General features: G+C 42.2%; 2 protein-coding genes across 2 annotated transcripts; one reads left to right on the top strand and one right to left on the bottom strand.

Moving 5' to 3' along the window:
- Positions 1-919: 919 nt before the first annotated feature.
- Positions 920-14646, top strand: disp2 (dispatched RND transporter family member 2). Its single transcript, XM_085442672.1, has 10 exons — positions 920-1190; positions 4711-4849; positions 4947-5200; positions 5992-6021; positions 6149-6272; positions 7089-7204; positions 7802-7917; positions 8671-8768; positions 9002-9160; positions 9792-14646. The coding sequence occupies exons 1-10, from the start codon at positions 1096-1098 to the stop codon at positions 13122-13124; spliced, it is 4464 nt and encodes a 1487-aa protein (XP_085298798.1). The 5' UTR covers positions 920-1095; the 3' UTR covers positions 13125-14646.
- Positions 14620-17288, bottom strand: rpusd2 (RNA pseudouridine synthase domain containing 2). Its single transcript, XM_085442673.1, has 3 exons — positions 16610-17288; positions 15796-16092; positions 14620-15711 (listed from the first exon to the last, which is right to left on the bottom strand). The coding sequence occupies exons 1-3, from the start codon at positions 17234-17236 to the stop codon at positions 14905-14907; spliced, it is 1731 nt and encodes a 576-aa protein (XP_085298799.1). The 5' UTR covers positions 17237-17288; the 3' UTR covers positions 14620-14904.
- Positions 17289-17481: the final 193 nt, after the last annotated feature.

Raw genomic sequence — 17481 nt, 5'->3', positions numbered from 1 at the left:
GTATCAAGCAAAATACCTTCCAGGTATTTGAAAGACTCCACGAGACTGATATGAAGATAATTTAAAGGACAGACAGAGTCACAGGTTTATTTAAACCGAACCTAAAAGTAGGAGATAAGCCTAATCTTTAGGAATATTATTCACATGTATTTATTTCTTTTTAATTTCAGTGATAATGATTGCATACGTTATGCCACAACGCTTTTCTTTCATTCCGATGAGGCATAAACATCTGGATGTTTTAATAATTCATTATTTGGAGCAATTTGATACATCAAGTTAGCATTGGTATCAAACCACTAAAAGAGATTTCACAAAATCTGGCAAGAATGAAAGGTGCTGTTATTAACGGCTAATTACTGATCTATGAATCATCACTCTCCCAAATGGTATTAATGTAACCGCTGGTTACAAACCTCTTCATACATAATTTATGAAAGCATCCTTGATTACTGTAATGCAGCAAAGACAATGAAGGGACAGGGCTTAAATCTTTTTTATACATTCTAACTGACTGGTGCAATTTCCACTTACATTTCTAGTAAAAACATGCATTTAAGTGTTTTCCTCTAACTAAAGCACGTCATTATTTAAAATTAATGAATAATGTACTGATTGTCTTAGTCCCTTCTTTTTAAATCGTTAAGGAGGAGAGTATTTCACCCGGCGGTGATTTATGCTCAGCTTTGCTGTGATCAGCAGCAGTTAGCTATTGTTTTAATTGAGTGCAGCATCTCTGCCTGTGCACCTTCATAATGAGCAGCTGTAGCTCCTGTCTGAGCCGCTTAATCAGCCACCGAGGCTCACCACCCTTCACTCGGTCGGTGCTCCAGCACCGCGGCCAGTTGGACAGCGACCATACAGCCTCCTCAGCATCACCGGGGCTCCGCCAATCAGAGCGCAGCTCGGGGCAGATTAACCCAAACAGCCCTAGTGCTGCTCTGTAGTAGAAGCCCCAGAAACAAGCATTTGATCCTCGTGGACTCAGTCCTGGCAGATAGAAAATTAACCGTTTAGTTAACCCGATCTGATATTAGAAGGGATTTATATTTTTTTTTTAAATAATCAGAAAGAAAAAGGCGGATCGGGAGGAGGATGGATGCTTGCTCAATAATAGGAGAAAGCACGGACGCGATAGTAATGGTTGATTCTCCTGTAGATGAAAAGGAAATTCGGGAGGCTTGTAAAAGGTGGGTTGTTGTTTTTTCTTTCTTGTTTGTGGAAACGTCCAAAAGCTTACTGTGTAACTTGATCAGTAGCGAAAATGAATGGATGTTAAAAGCAGACATGAAGGTGTGTGTGTGTTTTTTACCCCCCTGGCTGCTGCTAGTTTCGCTGAATGGTGGGTTACTGAACCCAGCTGTTTCTGCTGTAGACAGTGGGAACAGTACACGACAGGATTCCTGCTGCTGCTGTTGTTGTTCTTGTGTTTCAACATTACTGCAACAACATATATGCTGCTGTCTTAGTTTTAAGAATTTATATTGAATCACTGCGTTTTCAGTGATAGCACACTCCATATAAGTGCTTTATGATACTCAGAGCTAGTACCCTGAGTGCCTACTTTAATTTACCACCATACAAAAGACCGTTCCCTTTCTGCTTCTGACAGATTTGCAGGATTCAGTGAGCAGCTCATAAATAGTTGGCTGGAGCTCTTTGCGATCTGTTCAGTGTCATCCTGCTGCTTTAGTCAAACTGCTTCTTTGGGTCACTGATGTCACCCTGTCACTCACTTTGTTCTCAGCTTGTAAAAAAATCTAATGGATAAGAGGCTTCAAACATGAAAGCAGGGCTGGAAACAGCTGAGACCTGTCACCCTTCAGCTCAGCAACAGGCCACATTATTAGTATTATTATTATTATTATTTCTCTCTCCATGAACACTCCTCACTTGGTTTTGTCACCTATATGCAGAGACAGAGCATCACATTTTTACTCTAATGATACCTCAGGCTTTTAAAGGTTAACAGTCAGCACTCTGCATACAGAGTGTGCTTTTGCACAGTTCTTCAGCGTGTCTATATGCGTGATTGTCAGGTTAGGAAATTTTGAGAGACATGACATTGACTGACATCCAGACAGTTGATGCACGAAGCGTGCTGTAGACAAGAAAACAGACAAAGATCTAAAGGGAAATGTTTGGAGAGAGAGACAGAAAGTACAGCTGACAGCCTTTAAGCCTTAGAGATATTCTGGTTCCTCCCGGGGCCACCTTTGAACAACTTTAAGGTGATTTTATACACTCAGTTTCCAACTCAATATCACACACTCAGCAGTCATATGAAGGACTGTACAGAAGCGCAAACCTGATTTGTGCTTCTTTTCCACTTCATTCAGAGGGCGAAACATTACAATTTCAACTCTACGTTTTTAAAAAAATTAACATGATAAATTTGAAGCTTGAAAAATTAATAAACTCTAATTTAAACTATTCATTCGTATGTCATTGTAATGGAAGTCTAATAACAGCCCAGAAATACCCAGCACCTTCCTCAAGTCACAGTTATCAGTTTTTGCTGAAACTGCTTGGTGCTGGCTGTATTTTCCGATGAGTCTGAGATGTAATAATAAGAGGGGTTTCTAATAATTAATGACATGGTCTAGCATCACTGATTATTTATAGTTGTTATATGAGACTTCATTATTTTAAGAGGACTAATAATCTGGCAACAGAGTGTGTGCACGGTGAAAAACGAGCAGCTTTTGTTTCAGCTGTGCACTCTGCTGTTCTGATGTAAACTCTGATTTATGAGGTCATTTTGATTTCAGGGCACGCTGCCAGTTTCCCATTTTTGTCCTAGGTGTCGGGAGTAGCTTGGTGACACCTTTTTGGATGTATTTTTGTATTCGTCCGCTGAATTATTGATAAGCTCCAGAATTGAGTTCCTTTGTTAGTGTGTTTGCCTGGGTTGGCCAGCTCTGTGGAAACCATTAAGATGAAAACTCAGGGTCAAACACTGATATCCCACACCCTGTGGTCAAGAGGCAGCCAGGCAGTGTCTCCTAGTATCTTTAATTATATTCCTGCATCAATTCTAAGCTGTAGTGAAACACTGGATGGACTGAGTTTCTTGTGATTACAGTGAAAATAAAGTATTTACACTCTGAAGTAGCTTCATTTTGTTTGTTTATTCACTCACGTCAGCGTCTAAATAGGTCAAACTAGTAGATGAACAAATGCTTTGCGATTAAGAGCTTCTGAGGACTTTGCGGGGTATTTATTATTTAGGTCATAACACAATTTTGTAACATGAAGACAAAACTCTGAGGTTTTCTTCTTCACTTGGCTCCACTAATAAACTCCATAATCCCTCTGCTTATGTTTACCAATTCAGCAGACTGCTCATCATCATTTGTTCTCCTTATTATGAGATGCAAATAAAACCTTGTGAGGTCAATTAAGCTCTGTTGACTTACTCTGTCGCCATGGTGACTAGGCAGGAAGTGCGGTTGCATCCAGTCTTGCGTGGAAAAACAAGCATGTGGTTGACTTTAAGGAGCTCATGCCCACTTTCCTGAGCTACAGCCAAAGGAATACGCAGCTATCCTGTTAGGTCTCTTTATTTTCTGTTGTTTTTATGTAACGTAATTTTGGGGGTAGAAAGTGAAATAAAACTAAATGAATGAATGATTTTAAGGACATGTGATAGAGGAGGAATGGAATATAAAACAAGAGTCTACAGCCACACTGTGTAATTAGTTTAGTTGTTGTTTTTTGTGAACACTGTCTTTATATTTCATGACAATCCATAGAATAACACAGAGCATTAGTGCAGGCAGGCTATAAGGTCAAGCACAGCCAAGAATCCCATTACAAGACGCTTTGCAACCCACTTTTTTCCTAGCTACTCCTTTTTTTTCATGAGTCTAAGTTAATCCCTATCATCTCTGTCATTGTCCATTGTCATTACAGCCTGCTCTGTTCTGCTTTGCTTTGTAGTCAGGCCTTGCTGCTGGGGAGGTCCCAGATTAGAACCATGATGCCCAATAAAAATAGAAATGGAAAGAAAAGAAAAAAAAGTGGCTTAAGTGAATGTCATTGAAAAAAACTCAAAGGATCACGGAAGTCAGTAGGACTCATCTTCAGGGAACTAAACAAGCGGACATGTGAGCCTTTCCATAACTGTGTGGGCTAAAGTGGTGAATGCAATAAACCGACACAGCTATCCACAGAAGAATGCTTTTAACACGACCAAAGACAGACAGTTTTCACAAGCGCTGCAAAATTAGAAAAATATAAAAACAACTACTGAATGCTGCCGTTAGCCACGAACCATCCCTCAGTCTTGTCTTGTGTGCCATCCTAAATAACCACCTACCCCAATGATGGTGACATGAAGTGAAAAAAGTCTCACTCTCTCGCTCATTCTCGATTCCTTCTCCTTCCTCCTACCTTCTGTTTTAATTGGCCCTTCTTCCTTCCAGTGGCTACAGCATGTTATCCAGAAATCCATTCCTTACCTCATTAGCTCAGCTGGGCTGCTCAATTCGCCGTTGAAAATCAGATGAAGTAAGGCAAGAAGTGCATTCAAGAAACTGAGTTGTCAGTCACTGTTTACAAGCTGAACTTTTGCACCTTCATTTGAAAAGAGCTGCTGCTTCTTTCACTGCTACCACTGTCAATCATATCCTCTCTCCTGTTAATATATTTCCATATTTTTATATTTTCATTGTCTTCCTCTTCTCCCCATCCGACGTCTCTCCTTAGTGAGATCCCGACAGTTTCTCTGTGCCCCCCTGACAGCTCTGCTGAGGCCCAGTTGACTGTCATCCAGCCTGAAGGGGAGCTATGTGACAGCTGCAGCAGCCTTGGCAGACCCTCTTCTTCCTTTCAGCTCTATCACCAAGTATACCTTAGCATATATAGGGATGCATTAAATAAGGTGGTGGATTTGGAAGGCAGTGACATCAACAGTCATGTTGTTATCTTCCTTCCTCCTTTAGGTTCCCCAGAGTCCCCAGCTTCTAAAATGTCCACACTGCAGTCACTGTGGGCCAATCAAATCAAATGCCTGCCACAGCTGTCATTCAAACACCAGCGTTCCTAATGATGAAGGAGGAATTGTTGTAAAAGTGGGACACAGCTGTGGTTCTGCCCATCAGTCATCCTGCCATGGACCGGTGAGATGTCACTGGCTGCACGGGTCAAATGAAGGCGGGACACAGAAACCAAAGCAGCAACATGTGGTGACAGTAAGGTGTGTTTTGGAAAATATACTTTGGCTTTTTTTTGGCTGTTTTACCTGAAAGTAGATAGTTCAAAAGTCATTGTCTGCATTTCAATTTTTTGTGTGTGTATTCAACAAACTGGAGAATTAAAGAGCTTCAGTGGTGCCGACAGTCGGATTTGATTACATTAAAGAAAAAAAAAAGAGAGACAAATCTGCTGTTTCGTTCCTTTTCGGCTTACTTGTGCTTGGCCATAGCTTCATACTTAATACATGTCTCAACTACCTTGTGGGAAGAGGTCAAAAATCACATTTATTTATATGACACATTTAAAACAATAGAGTTGACCAAAGCACTGTACATTAAAAGCATATTGCCCCAAGAAAACTACACTGAAATCCAGAAAAAATTGAAAGCAATACATAACATTAAAGGACAATAAATAAAATAAGATAACAATAAAATGAAATCAAAATAAAAACAGACCATAAAATGCAATCCTTTAAGTGGATGTCACACTGCCAAGGAGAATAAATGTGTTTTTAATAAAGATTTAAATGTGTACCGCCGGAGCTGTGTGGATATGAAGATAGGTAGATTATCCCATTGATGTGTTGCTGATTCTGCAAAAGCTCGATCACCTCTCTGTTTTAATCTGGTTTTAGGCTTGTGTAAGAGCTGCTGGTTAGATGAGGTCAGAGCTCTTATAGAAGAAAATGAATCAACAAATTTGCTTGTTTTTTCCCACATGTGCACAGAGTCATTATAATGATAATAATTATTTTTTTTGTTACTGATAACAGTTTTCTTTTGTGAACAGGGATGGGGGACTGTACTGTATCCTTAGAAAGTAAGTGTGAAAACCCTTTTTTATCTTAAAAGCCCAAAAGTACTGCAGGTCTCTCTTAATTTCATCATGATGATTCTCTTTTCTTCAGCGACACAGCCTGATTCTTTTGCGGTATTTTATTTAACAGTTATTCCCAGGTGATAGTGGACTACCCGTTGGCGGTTCTGATTGGTTGTGCTGTGCTGTTGCTGGGATGCTCACTGGCTGCATTCTTGATTGGCCCACTGCCAGACTTCTCTGACCCATTACTGGTTAGTCTCAAATACATGTGCACACTCACAAATTTTAATATTCATTAAATGCATTCCCTAGCTCCAACTGTGACTTCATGATCTATGCCTTCCCCATTGCTAGTAGTCTCTTCCAGAGTGTACATCCTTTATGTCAAAATTTAGTCAGAGAAGGCCCCCATGGTTTGCTTTACAATTGGTTTAAAGTCCCCACTGGGCCATGAAAACAAGAACACTCAAGCCTGTACACACAAGCAATCTTCAAATTTTAATCCTAATTTTCTTGCTGCAGCACATGTATCTCTACTGTCAGGTTCTGTTAAATCAACAACACAAACATCCTTCACCACCTTAGGCTGAGTGTGGTTAATTACTGTTCTGCTAATGACTCATGATTTCAGCCATATCCTTTTAGTTCAGTCTAATCTCAGATTCAATGAGCCGCTCTGAATTAGATCACACTTGCTGTCATCTTAATTAAATACACCTTCTCACCTTTGAGATGCATGTTTACAGGATAAACACTGATTAAGAAATCATTCTCAAGTCTCAACAAGCGACTCACAACAATGAATCATGAACGGCAAAGCTAAAAATGATTTACATAAGAAAAGAAGTACGATTATGCCAATGATAAGAGTGCTGCTTTCTTTTTATAAACACCACTCAGTAAAAATATAAGCAAATACAGGCTGCGTATATACATGTTTATTAGACAGCATTTAATTTGCTTGATGCTGATTATATCAGTGGATGCATTTTGTTAAATGGTAACAGCATCTGTACTGCCTTTCACTGTGATGTCTGCTTGTGTTTGAAAGTGCTCTCTTTCTACAGGGCTTTCAGCCACGAGGAACATACATCGGAGTTCGCATGTCGAGCTTGTCCAAGCTGCAGGAGAACACTGGCCCTGGGAAAAAACTGTCTCTTTTACCACAGCAGCTCAGTAAAAGGTCAGCAGAAGGTTTTCGCGGAGTGAAGCACAGACTGCACCACTGACAGACGCACAGATGTGCTGCTGTAGAAATGGATTTGAGCAACCTGAAGACTGATAACACATTATTATAATTACTTGCAGTAAAAGCTTTGGCAATAGTGACTGTATGCAGACACACTACACACAGTCATTACAAAAAGAATGCACACCCTCTTTCAAGTTCTGGTTTCTGTATTGGGAAATAATAAAACAATAATTAATTTGGGCCTTACTAAGTTGTGTTGGATCCTTAAGGCAGAGCACAACCTGAACAGTGTGTAACACAGGGCTAACACAGAGTGGTAGACAACCATTCACACTCTCACATCTACCTCTTATGGAAGTTTATGGAAGAGAAATCCAAGACAGAGGAAGACTGAATGTTGGACTTTAACTGAATCCTAACTTTGCAGTATTCCCACTGAGTTTATAAATAAGCAGCATGAATAATAATGGAAAAACAAACAGCTAGTGTCTATTGTGCTTATCCCAAGTGCTAAAAAAATATTGCAAATTAAAAAATGTTAAATTCAAAATGCTAAAAAGGGCATCTGTCTGGTTTTATATGTGTTAGATTTGGAGGAACTATCAGCAGAGAAAGTAGCAGTGGCCACGACACCTCCAAAGCTCGAATGAAAAGGATGCTGGCCAGGGACTCCACTCTAGACACCTTCCTCTGCGATTCTCCAGGTGAGAAAACCCTGATCAGTTTAAGCTTTTCAGTAAAATAAACTTTTATGTTTTTAAAACTTAAACGAATGAAATCTCGTTGTTTTCACACTGTAGATCTACAAGGGTTAAGAGTAATATGTATCTATGCTGGCCATGACAAACTAAACATTAGAAAATTAAAAGGAGATAACTATGCATATGTGAATGCAGCCGATTCATTTCAATTTAATCCACCTCTATAAACTGTATTTAAAAACTGTGAATGTTGGGAAAAACACTGGAGCTTAGTAAAGAGTCATTAGTGGTCTCTGCAAACTTAGAATGAAAGACATAAACAACATAAAAGTGACCACTTAAATACAAGTTCACAAAGAAAAGTTGCAGATCAAAGAAGTTTTTTGAGAGCTATTCTTTGGGAATGGTATTCCTGATTTTCTTCTTTAAGCTCTGCTTTGATATAGTTTTCTGTTAGATCAAAGACTTCTTTTTAAAATACGGAAAGCTCCCTAAATAGATTTATTAGCAATCCCAAGCCCTAGGTTTGCATTTTATTGAAGTTGGCTAATTTCTATTCACATCCAACACTGACGCCAGGATAAAACACACAAAATATGTAGTTTGCTTGCTTTCATCCCTAAGGATTCATACCTCAGAGCCCTTGACAAGGGTCTGCAAACATTCTGAGCATTTCTGACCACCCCTGTGAACTGAGGAATCACGGCTGGTCATCTTGTTCCTGTATGGAGACTCCATCTGTCTCTCTCCACACAGGCGAGCGTTTTGCCCAGCTGGTGTTTCGATCAGAAAACTCAGCCAGTCTCTGGAGTCTGAAGGCGATCCACGCCATGTGTGAGATGGAACAATCCAGGGTTCGTCATGTTCTACTCACTCCTCTCTGTCAACTTTGCTGAAACATTTAGTCATCGTCTCCTCTCTCTCTCACTTTTTCAGTTTAATACAGTGGCTGTGTTCCACATTTTAATCCATCTCCTCCAATAAAAATCACTCTACATCATCTTGTGTGAAATTAGTTCTTTTTTTTTATGAAATAGCTTTAAATCTGGGCATGCGTTCAAAAAAACCTTTGCCTCCTTTGAAACAGATTCGCTCCCAGGCCCAGTTCCAGGACCTGTGCCAGCAGCATGTGAGGGTGAAGGCTGAGGGAATGTCCAAGAGCGGCTGTTGTCCAAGCTGGTCTCTGGGGAATTACTTGGCAGTCCTTACTAATGCCTCCCGCTGCCTCAGCCTCACCTCACAGCAAGTACTGAAGCTTTCTTCTCATTTTCAAAATTATAAAACAAAACAAAATAAAACAGGCAAAGGGATATCAGCTCATCAGACCAGTCCTTTTTATTTTGTAAATTGTACTTTGTAGGTGGATGTCTTGTCACGTTCAAGAAGACATTTGAAAACCTGATCTTGTCCTCAGAGTTGTTTGGTAAAGTAACCCAAGCAGAAAGTTGACCATTACAAGCTTTTAACTGCACCTCCAGTCATAATGAGCAAAAATCAAATTAAACCACGTTCAGTTTAAATATACTGTGTGTGAAATCTCACCTTTAGATGTCAGTAGATTCCAATCAAGTGCATAATTGTAGCTACGGAGGCCACTGCAGGGCAAACAACTCTGGCTGCTGTTCGTCTGTAGTGAGTGTAGTTGGTCAGTCGACTGTTGTCCAACTGAGGACATCAGCTGGTAAAGCATTATTATGCAGATATCCCTGTGACGTGGCATTTAATTTTCTTTCAGAAATAAAATGTGCTTATTTTACAAAAGGTTAAAGGAGCATGGATATGTGTGAGCAATGCAAACTCAGTAAGCACTTAATTATACCTCAGTTCTGTTGTGTTATCTTGTGGTTTTATTTTCCATTGTCTTTCTCTCATACCAGGTTTCTGAGTCTCTGAACCTTCTGCGGAAATGTGCGCCATACTATCATGAAGGACATCTAGTTGAAGCCTGTGCCCAGAGACCCAAACATGGCAGCTGTTCCTCGGTTCCCTCCCGCTGCAAACAATCCCGCGTGGTGTTTCAAATCCTGCACTTTCTGGTTGACAAAGACTTTCTTGGACCGCAGACTGTTGAATACCAAATTCCCACACTGAAGTACAGTCTTCTTTTCCTACCTGTAGACAAAGGAGAACATATGATGGAGATATACATGAATAGCCTTGAAGGCAGGGATCTAACCTACAATAATACGACTATTACTGGCATAGACTTTGGCATTAAGCAGGCTCTGTTTGAGTATTACCTGACAAGAGATTCAGTTTACCCTTTCCTAGCTGTTGTATCACTTCTGTTCACTATGGCTCTATACCTCCACTCGCTCTTCATAGTAGCGCTATCTGTAATAGCAATCACCGGCTCCCTTCTAACATCCTATTTTTTCTACAAAGTAGCATTTCGTCTGACTTTCTTTCCTCTGGTCAACCTGTCAGCAGCTCTTATTCTCTTGGGAAGCTGCTCCAATCAGGTTTTCATCTTTACTGACTTTTGGAATCTGCAGCTATCCCAAAATCCTTCAGCTTCCCTGGAAAAGAGAGTAAACAGAGCTTTGCAGGAAGTAGGCTATTTGATTTTAGCATCAGGGCTGACCTCCAGTGCAGCTTTTTTCTCTGGTTATCTCAGCAGCATCACAGCAATCAGATGCTTCTCCATTTATCTTGGAACTGCCTCTGTAATCAGCTCCCTCTTGGCATTGGTGTGGCTGCCGTGTTCGTTCATTCTGCGTGAGCGCTACACAAAAATGTCTTCTGCATCTGCGGCAGCGCAAGGATGGAACCCCTGCTGCTCCAAAAGCACTGGTGGCTTTTGGGACACGAGTTCACGCAAGAGATGCCTCTTCAGCCTTGGGCAGAAGCTGAGAGAATTAAATCGTGGTCTCACTGACACCTCCAATTTATTATTTCTGAAAATCCTGCCCTGTGGAGTTGTAAAGTTTAGATACATTTGGGTTTGCTGGTTTGCAGTGCTCGCTGCTGGAGGCATGTACATGTCATGCATAGACCCGGGCATGAAGCTGCCAGCTCTTGAGAGCAGGGTCACCCAACTGTTCCGCTCCAGTCACCCATTTGAGCGATATGACGCAGAGTACCATCACATGTTCATGTTTGAGAGGCAGAGAAATGGAGAGGATAAGCCTGTTACGTTGATGCTTGTTTGGGGCATCAAACCGACTGACAACGGAGACCACTTTAACCCAAGAAGCAATGGCTCTTTAGTTCTTGACCCTGACTTTAACATGAGCCGACCTGATGCTCAGGTTTGGTTGCGGGAGCTGTGTGGACGGGTTCAGAACCAAAGCTTTCACTCTCCTTCATCACCTGAAGATAAAGATGCAATGACAGATAATATCTGCCTCGTAGAGCAGCTAATACACTGGATATCTGTCAGGAGGTGCTCAGAGAGCGATGACGCCCTTCATTTCTGCTGTAATGACATCCCATTCCCCTACCCTCCCAGCGTTTTTGAGAACTGCCTAAGCATGATGCTGGCAGAGAGGTATGCCGAGGGCCATCTGGCACACAGCGGAGGGGTGTACTTCCAGCCAGATGGCAGGGTTGCTGCCCTCGTGCTGGCATTCAAAACTACATACTTCTACAGCTTCAACTTTAGCAGAACCAGTGTTTTTTACAGAGAAATCCTGACATGGTTTAACAGAGAGATATCAGGAGCACCACAAGGGCTGGAGAACGGCTGGTTCATCAGTCAGCTGTCTCTTTTTGACCTGCAGCAGTCTTTAAGCTCAGAGACTCTAGTAGTAGCTGGCTTTTCAGTAGCACTCACATGTGCTTTGCTTCTTTTAACCACATGGAATATTCCACTGAGCATATATGGAACAATAGCCGTAGGAGGCAGTGTGTTTGTCACTGTCGGCCTCCTTGTTCTTCTTGAATGGCAGCTGTGTGGCACAGAGGCTCTGTTTATATCATCTGCCGCAGGGCTGTCAGTCGATTTTATTGCCAACTATTGCATATCCTACAGCTTAGCTCCACATTCAGATAAAATTGGGAAAGTAGCACATGCCACTAAAAGGATGGGATGTCCTGTAGCAATAGTTTCTGGTGCTTTTTTCCTCATAGGGATCATCATGTTACCTGCCACGGCCTTGTTCTTCAGAAAGCTTGGGATTTTTCTGTTTTTGGTCAAATGTGTAGCGTGTGGATTTGCAACCTTCTTTTTCCAGTCCCTGTGCTGTTTTTGTGGACCCCAGAAAAACTGTGGAATGATCACGCTGCCGTGTTTTTCCGACCAAACGGACGGTATGCTTTCTTCTTGTTCTGATCCTGGCTCTTTGTCGACTTCTGCGGCTAACGGGGCATTTGGTAAATCTAGAGTGAGGAGGAGTTATGACAAAGAAGCAGGCGGTTATCTCTATCCCAACCATCGTCAGCACAGGCAGAAACAGACTGCAGGAAGTGGCTGCGGGAATCGAGGGCCCGAGCAGTACGAGCTGCAGCCATTGGCCTATCGCCTGAGTGACAGCTTTGAGAACAGCACCTGCACCAGTAAACTGTCAAACCGGCCCTCTGTGCTTTCTGATGAGATTGAGTACTGTGAGGGAGATGTGGCAAGGAATACCATGGATGGGGAGAGTGAGGAGACATGTAGCCATCAACAGAAAATCTGCCAACCACCACCAGCCGTCCAGACCTCATCTCCTTACAAAGAAAACACTCTATGCCCACCAGGCCTGGCTGAAGAAGATGTAGCTAAGGACAAGTTGCTGTGTAAAACCTGCAGGAGTCAGTCTGTCAGGGTGAAACACTGGAGCAATACATCATCCTCATCATCAAGCATGGAGGAGACCATCATCAGCCATACACTGGAGACTACTGACCAGTCATCACTCTGCAAGGATGAAAATACCTTAGGGGAGAGGTGCTGTCACCCTCATCGCTCACATAAAGGACGTCACCTCTCCCTGTCTCAGAGCTCCTGTGAGGGTCTGGAGGAGTCCTGCGAAACGTGCCTCAGTGACATCGAACCAGGATCTTCGAACACACAGCAGCAAGAAGGAGAGGCGGAGGTCCACTTACAGCCAGGACACCTTAATGGGAGGAGAGATGCACTTCGTCTCTCACTGAAAGAAATCGTTTATGAGACTTGTGGCAAGCGTCGCACCAGCCACAGCGAGGAAGTGGTGATTTTACCCAACAGTAAGCCAGACTTACCAGATGTTTGGATAAAGAGAGACGGACAGCGGGAAGATACTTGTTAAAGAAAGCTGGAGAAAATCTTGAAAACACTGTGGATCTGACTCTTAATTTATACATATAAAAAAATTAAAACCAAAACAACTGAACTTATACAATCACAGTTGATGAAAAAGGAGCATACATTGTTACATTTGTATATTACACAAAGGAAATACAAGCCAACTGCAAATGTAACACGACAGCATGTTTGTCCAGTCTTGTTTCATCGTTTGTTACAAATGAGGTCAGAGCATGAGCGTGTCTTCAGCTAAAGGTTAAAACTGAAAGCATGACAGCAAAAGATGAAGCTTTCTATCCAGCCACAGTTTTAAACAAATGCCACATTTGAATATTAACTGCAGCTCGTCATCGACACAGAAACTATCCGAGTGCTGCACCTGCTGCCTGCAGAACTTACTTTGTGCCTGGAACTTTTTAACTTCTGAACCTGGACGCTCTGCACAGACTGGGTTTCTCCAAGCTGGGATTGACCCCTATGAGCCATATGCACTCATAGATTTAAATGTGAGATATAAAGAGACAGAGCTGCGTGGGGTGTGCCTGCGCGCAAAGCCGCAAACAGTTTATGAGCATGACTCAATCATTATCACGTTTAGAGAAGCAGACAACTGTCAGTGGGTTCTGCACTCTGTGGGGATAACATGTACAGTATGTCTTTTGTGATGATAATGTAGAGAATCACTAACCTACAGTTCGCAGTGTGTATCATGTGTGGTGTCTTGGCTTGCTTTTAATGTTTCACTTTCAAATTAACGGTCATGCTGTTTATTCTAGTGTCAGTGCCAAAACAATGTAATGTTCACTCGTGCTGATTTCCAAGGGGCAAAGTGGTGTCTAACAGACTTAACACTAAGGTTTATACACTTAAGGTGCATACTATTCAGGATCCATAGATGTCAGTAAGCCTTAGCAGAATTAGGAGGAGCTTGAATTTCTGTTTTAAATGCAGTAATTGTACCATCACAAGCAGCTGCATCAACAGTCAATTTCCCATACAGATCTGGCTGCAGTGTTAAGAGAAACTCCTGACAGGCGACCTTTATCCACACTGCAAAGCATTTAACAGTATTTATGACATGAACAGCATGTGTCAAATGTCTTTCAAACGGTTGTTTCAAAGCAGCTGAAATTTTGTGATGTGCAAAAAAAAAAAAAAAAAGTGTCCTAAGAGTAAAATTTTATATGTTTATGGTCCTTTATATGTATAAAACAAAGAAGTATTGAAGGTGCAGTGGCTGTGATTCAGCGAGGACCTTAAGAAGAAAGATTTGCCATAAAATGTGCCTATGAGCGAGGTTATTTTCAAGACTTTTCATTGCAGAGGTGTTATCTTGACTGTATAATCAAACATCTTTAACCAGCCTTCACTTTGGGTCACTCAGCAGAATAACCTTGCCTTATAGACAAAGGTAATCAATCACAGGCTTTCTATAAACAAAAAGATAAAGGTCACCACCACTCTTATTTATAGCTGTCAATGTTGATTTTTCACAAAAATGAAATAAAACATTTTATTTTCCTGCAGACTGGCTTTCGATTTATTTCAAATGTTCGCTGTGGTACAAGACAGATTACAGACTTTGTGGATAATGTTAAATTAAAATAGACCTCAAGGTGAAATGAGAACCACTCCAATCTTAACTCATATTTGCTTTCAAAGCAGCAAAACATTTTTGTTTTTGGTTCTAAATCAAAAAAATTAAAAACCAAAATCTCCTTGAGGATTAATGATTGTCTGAAGATTAAATGTCAAAGCCGTCAGCAGCGTTCATCTGGTCTGTTCTAATCTGCCTCCACCCAGTCCTCTTTTGCCCAGTCAGGTAATTGTGTGGAATATTCGAAGTCAGGTCCTTTGTAGCGTAAAGCGTGAAGATACATGATGAGTTCCTTCTCTGTGGGGTCTGGCCGCACTAGTTTACATTCACTACATAGGTGGTCTGGGGGAGTTTTCTGACTAGAATCATTTGCCCCAGTTTCATTTCCATGTGATTTGACTGGTTGAGGGTTCTGACAGTCTTTAACGGTGTTGTTGTCATTTACTGCCTCGATGCAATCTAACTTCTTGTCACTGCCACAAGCATCTACCTGTACTGGACAACTTTCTCCGCTTTTGTCAGATTCAGCGGTTCCAGCTGATTTGTCCATTTTCTCAGAGGCTTTATTTTTGTCTGCCTTGTGTGCAATGCCAATGCAGTCATCTGCAATATCCAGCATGTTAAAATTTTCCTGAGAGCGATGTTCTTCTACCAGCGCCTGCAGAAGCTCTTCATCACTCTTCCCCACAAGTCCCCCCTTCCCTCTGTGAGGACCCCAGGCTGATGACCCATAGACGGGATCATTAAGGATGGGAAAACCCAGGTACTGAAGGTGGACCCTGATCTGGTGTGTCCGACCAGTAAGGGGTAAACAGCGGACCACACTTGTTTTTCCGTTAAAGCTAAGCCTCTGGAAGACGGTCCGGCACTCCTTTCCTTTTGGGTCAACACGACAGAGGCCGATTTTGAAAGAAACAACCAGGATGGGTTCTTCACAGATCACCTCATCCTGTGGAAACTCCCCCTCCACTCGGCAGACATACTCCTTTTCAAGCTGAAAGAGACAGAAGATGTAAGAAACCTGTGGAGACGTTTTGAAAACCGACTCGCACAAAAGTGCAAAACATGCTCAACATACCTGTCTGTCTCTCACCATCTGGTCCAGTTTCTTAGAGGTCTCAAGCGTCCTGGCAAACAGCAAGACTCCAGAGGTGAGCCTGTCCAGCCTGTGGACTGTATGCAGCTCAGAGATGCCAAACTCCTTCCCCAGAATGAAAATCACCGTGTTGTGGCGGAATCGGCCACAAGGGTGCACAGGGATGGAGGCAGGCTTATCGACCACAAGCACTTCGCCATCATCTACCAGAATCTCCAGTGGTCTGCCAACTACAGGGGGCTCGTGGCGGTGTACAGTGTTCCTCAAGTGATCATTATTCTGTGCATGGTGAGGGAAAATTTAAGTGTTTGCCCACCTCAAACAAGGCCATCCAATACAATCAGGTGAATTTTTAGAAATCAGAGTATCAAGATTTGGATAGCTACCAATTTAATGACATGAAGGGTTGTTCTTTACAGCTACCACATGTCAAATATTTGATCCTTTCAATGCAAGCTACAATATTGAACAAAAGTAATCAGATTTTACTGACTGATCATTTGGCAACATGAATTTGGTGAATAATGTAGCCATGGCATAAAGTCAATACCTTGTATTAGTATCCCACAAATGGTAAATGGCCTGTATTTGTAGCGCTTTACTAGTCCCTAAGGACCCCAAAGCGCTTTACACGTTCAGTCATTCACCCATTCACACACACATTCACACACTGGTGATGGCAGCTACATTGTAGCCACAGCTGTCCTGGGGCGCACTGACAGGGGCAACTGTCAGTGCTAACTAGATCCCGTTTACCTCCCCTACATAGGTTATACTATGGACTTATGAGACTTACCCTGAGCACCACAGATAGATCCTCCACAGGTGTCTCGTTGAGGCGGATGCGACCCTCTTTAGCGGCCTTCTGATAATACTCAATGGACTCAGCTCTGAACTCATTCTTAAACACATCCAAAAGGCTCGTTCCAATCCACCGACCTTTGCAGTAGGTCTTAAAGTCAAAGTAATACGGATAGACTTTACGAAGCCCAGCCTCGAAGTAGTATGACGTCTCGTTGAAATGCTCTTGGCTAAAGCTCACACCTGGGTTGCGTTTCTGCGGTGGGGGGATATATCTCTCCCCCGGACGGAGCTTCTTCCCACCGGCTCCTCTCCGTCTCTTACCTCTGCCGCTTGTCTCTTTGTCGTCCGTGTCGTCGTTTTTGCGTTTGCCAGTTTCTGACGCCTCTACCGCTGTAGTTTGCTCCAAGGGCACCGGCGTGTTTACATTTCCCGGTGTTCCAGACTCAATACCCGCCCGCTCCATAGCCCAGCTGCTCTTTCTACACTGTGGAGAATTAAGAAAACTCAGAAACCGATTCGCTTTCTCGCAGGCAGAAACAAAATAAACTCCGCGACAATGAACGTCACACTGACTCAGAAAGAAAGATAATAAGCTTCCAAACGGCACCCTCACGTGCATCGCTCGTTAGCTAGAGGTCCTTCTCGCCACACGCGCGCGCCGTGATGACGTTTGTAGTCCAATCGGCGCTCCCTGAAGTTTAAACCAAACTATCAAACCCAATCCTGCATCCCATTTTGCACTTAACCATTAAAAGTAGACAGTTTGTTGTTATTTATGTGTTTTAATGTATTATTTTTGTCATGAAATGTATTTTTGTTATAAATTAAGTTCTATTCACACGAAATATAAATGACAGTGTGTTT

Source organism: Copadichromis virginalis, linkage group LG19 (genome assembly GCF_057382275.1).
Source record: "Copadichromis virginalis isolate Kocher_CV1m ecotype Utaka linkage group LG19, C_Virginalis_male_GT1.1, whole genome shotgun sequence".
NCBI classification, from domain to species: domain Eukaryota; kingdom Metazoa; phylum Chordata; class Actinopteri; order Cichliformes; family Cichlidae; genus Copadichromis; species Copadichromis virginalis.
Note: the sequence above shows the minus strand (reverse complement) of the source record. Positions and strands in the feature narration are given on the sequence as shown.

Bases quoted from the DNA above. Each gene is read 5' to 3' on its own strand.
- disp2 (XM_085442672.1), top strand. From the start codon at position 1,096: ATGGATGCTTGCTCAATAATAGGAGAAAGCACGGACGCGATAGTAATG. The intron at 1,191-4,710 runs GTGGGTTGTTGT...GTCTCTCCTTAG, and splicing joins ATTCGGGAGGCTTGTAAAAG to TGAGATCCCGACAGTTTCTC. The intron at 8,769-9,001 runs GTTCGTCATGTT...CCTTTGAAACAG, and splicing joins GTGAGATGGAACAATCCAGG to ATTCGCTCCCAGGCCCAGTT.
- rpusd2 (XM_085442673.1), bottom strand. From the start codon at position 17,236: ATGCACGTGAGGGTGCCGTTTGGAAGCTTATTATCTTTCTTTCTGAGT. The intron at 16,093-16,609 runs GTAAGTCTCATA...CACCATGCACAG, and splicing joins ATCTATCTGTGGTGCTCAGG to AATAATGATCACTTGAGGAA. The intron at 15,712-15,795 runs GTATGTTGAGCA...TGTCTCTTTCAG, and splicing joins AGATGGTGAGAGACAGACAG to CTTGAAAAGGAGTATGTCTG.